Raw genomic sequence first — 2,500 nt, 5'->3', positions numbered from 1 at the left:
TCTATCAGAATAAATTCTTTTGTTGATTAATTGTATCACTTGATACCAAAGAGCAAGTTTTGGCCATCAACTTTAATCTTTGAATGACACTACTCTGACTCAATCCTCAGAGAAAAAAGAGTTGTATTTTTGGAATTACCATCTCAAAATCTACATCATGAGGCTTAGAAACATGAAAATAATTTCCTGGTTTCCTGTGGGATATCAGTATAGGTTGTCTGTGTTGTCACTAAGCATTACCCCTTTTGGGAATTCAGCCAAAAACGCCATTCTCTTCATTTGGACAAAGAAACTACTCCTAGTCTCAATGTTTTAGGTTGATGGAAACAGAAAACCATAAATGAATTGTTTGCATTTTGTTTCCTTTTTATTTTTTTCTTTATTTTTTGTAATGAGAGTTTGTTTTGTATTTTTTCTTTCTTTCTTTCTTTTTTATGATTAGAGTTTGCTTTGTATTTTTCTTATTATTATCAATAACATTTCGAAAACAAGCAAGATGACAACCTCTTGCTCTAAAGTAATGGCGATGAAGGATGTGCAGGCAGAATGAGAAGAGGAAGATGACTAAACCATGCCCAGTATTTACAATGTGTCCATGTGCCAGTAGGGCACATGGCACTCCTAGTCATAAACACAGGTTTCCATCCTCTTCCCTACCTCTTCATGTTGAGTGTTGAGAAAATATTGAGGTGATATGGACCATCAACTACAATTTTAGTCTAGTGCAGCTTTGATAGAGCCTGTCATATGACACATATAAGTCTCTCAATCCAATAGAACACAAAAAAAATGACAAACACACAAATGGTTCTAGTTTTACAATGAGTGATTGCAGTGGGTTAAGCCTAATCCCTGAACAAAACCTACTTTATAAATTCAAACAAATCCTAACCTTAGATGCATTTCCAGGCCATTACAAGCTGCGTATGTGCCGTCCCCATGGTGATGGGTGAGCATCTCCATCATGCAGGTCTAGGGGTGTCAGCTGACCTACGCTCCCACCGCCTACACCTTTCACTTGCTCCTGCACACCTCCTCCCTTGTTCATCATCAACCAAATCACGGAAGTATCAGGTTCCCTACAAAGAGGTGTGTTGTGAGGCCTTTGTTTGGTTTGGTTCGTTCTTCAGTTTTATCTAAAGGGTTGATTTCTATTTTAGTATCCCTTTTGTTTGTTGGTTGGTTGGATTTGTTTCCATGTGTTTGTTTGTTTGTGACCTGACACTATATCTTTTACTGTTTGTGACCTGACACTATATCTTAGAGTGACAATCCCGGATTCTAACCAATAGACCACGCGACCCACTAAAAGAATTGTCTAACCAGATCCCGTGGGCACTCGGCAGTAACGAATTAGAAATTCAAGTCACAAATCAGGTCACAGAGGTTATATCTATGTGACAAAGATGGTAGAATGCAGTAACGCATTTTATATAGAAATACGAATTTTACCTCCCTGACCGAGACTCGATCCCAGGTTGTCAGAGTGACAATCCCGGCTTCTAACCAATAGACCACAAGACCAACTAAAAGAATTGTCTAACCAGATGCCTTACATCCATCATGGAAATAACCTATATACTCTTAGCAGAGCAGTGATAGCGAGGTTTTACAGATAATTTCCGTTGGCACTCGGCAGTAATGAATTAGAAATTCAAGTCACAAATCAGGTTGCCGAGATTATATCTATGTGAGAAAGATGGTAGAATACAGTAACGCATTCAATATTTCTATATTGGATGCGTTACTGCATTCTACCATCAGATCCCGGATACTACAAATAAAATCCAGTGTGCAGGGTTACTCCAGCAATGGTGCCAGTGTGGAAAAGTAATTTCATTTTCACTTTCATGAAAATTACATTTTCTCTATCAGAGTAATAGCGAGACATGGGGACAAAGAGAGTGAGATATGGTTATACAAAGCATTTTAATAAGCAAGGCCCATATGGGCCTAAGAGAATAACTAAAGAACACTAAAGCATCAAATGAAGGACAGACCAATCTAAAGGAAATATTTGGATCACTTTTATTTTGTCCCAAACACTTCTTCATTCTGACTGCATTATATATATATATTATATATATATATATATATATATATATATATATATATAATATTATATATATATATATATATATTTATATATATATATATATATATATATTTATATATATTTATATATATTTATATATTTTTTCTTTCTTTCTTTCTTTTCAGGTTTTGCTAGAGCCTGTGCGTGATGTACGCGTATACCCTTGGTGGCACCCCCAGTATTGGAAGTGTGGCAGATAAAATTCCATTATTGTTATGTGATATTTTTCCTTTTTTTTCCACATCATTTATAGGTCTTCCATGAATTGCATAATAAATTGTATGCACTGCCTTAATTTTTTATTTTTTCCTTTAAGCTCAATATAAATGCCAAGTAATTTCCTCACTGTTATTTTGTTACTTTTTTTTTATTTTTCTATAACAGGCATTTCTCTTCCTCCTTTTT

At 35.3% G+C, this 2,500-nt stretch overlaps 1 protein-coding gene across 8 annotated transcripts in view; it reads left to right on the top strand.

Moving 5' to 3' along the window:
* The window catches only part of fsd (transmembrane protein fates-shifted), a 36,375-nt gene extending 33,990 nt beyond the window's left edge, over positions 1–2,385 (top strand). For 6 of the 8 annotated variants that reach the window (XM_086548053.1, XM_086548051.1, XM_086548054.1 and 3 more), the window contains 2 exons: positions 910–1,089; positions 2,221–2,385. In XM_086548053.1, the coding sequence (XP_086404179.1) occupies positions 910–1,089; positions 2,221–2,295 (255 nt within the window). In that variant the 3' untranslated portion in view covers positions 2,296–2,385. The remainder of the gene's footprint in view (positions 1–909; positions 1,090–2,220) is intronic. The other 2 variants (XM_086548057.1, XM_086548052.1) reach the window with 1 other exon arrangement.
* Positions 2,386–2,500: the final 115 nt, after the last annotated feature.

This window comes from Penaeus japonicus, unplaced genomic scaffold, assembly GCF_977035675.1.
Source record: "Penaeus japonicus unplaced genomic scaffold, GWHDUDI00000001_assembly GWHDUDI00000020, whole genome shotgun sequence".
In the NCBI taxonomy this organism is placed as follows: domain Eukaryota; kingdom Metazoa; phylum Arthropoda; class Malacostraca; order Decapoda; family Penaeidae; genus Penaeus; species Penaeus japonicus.
The sequence above is the reverse complement of the archived record's forward strand: the minus strand, read 5'-3'. Positions and strand labels throughout refer to the sequence as shown.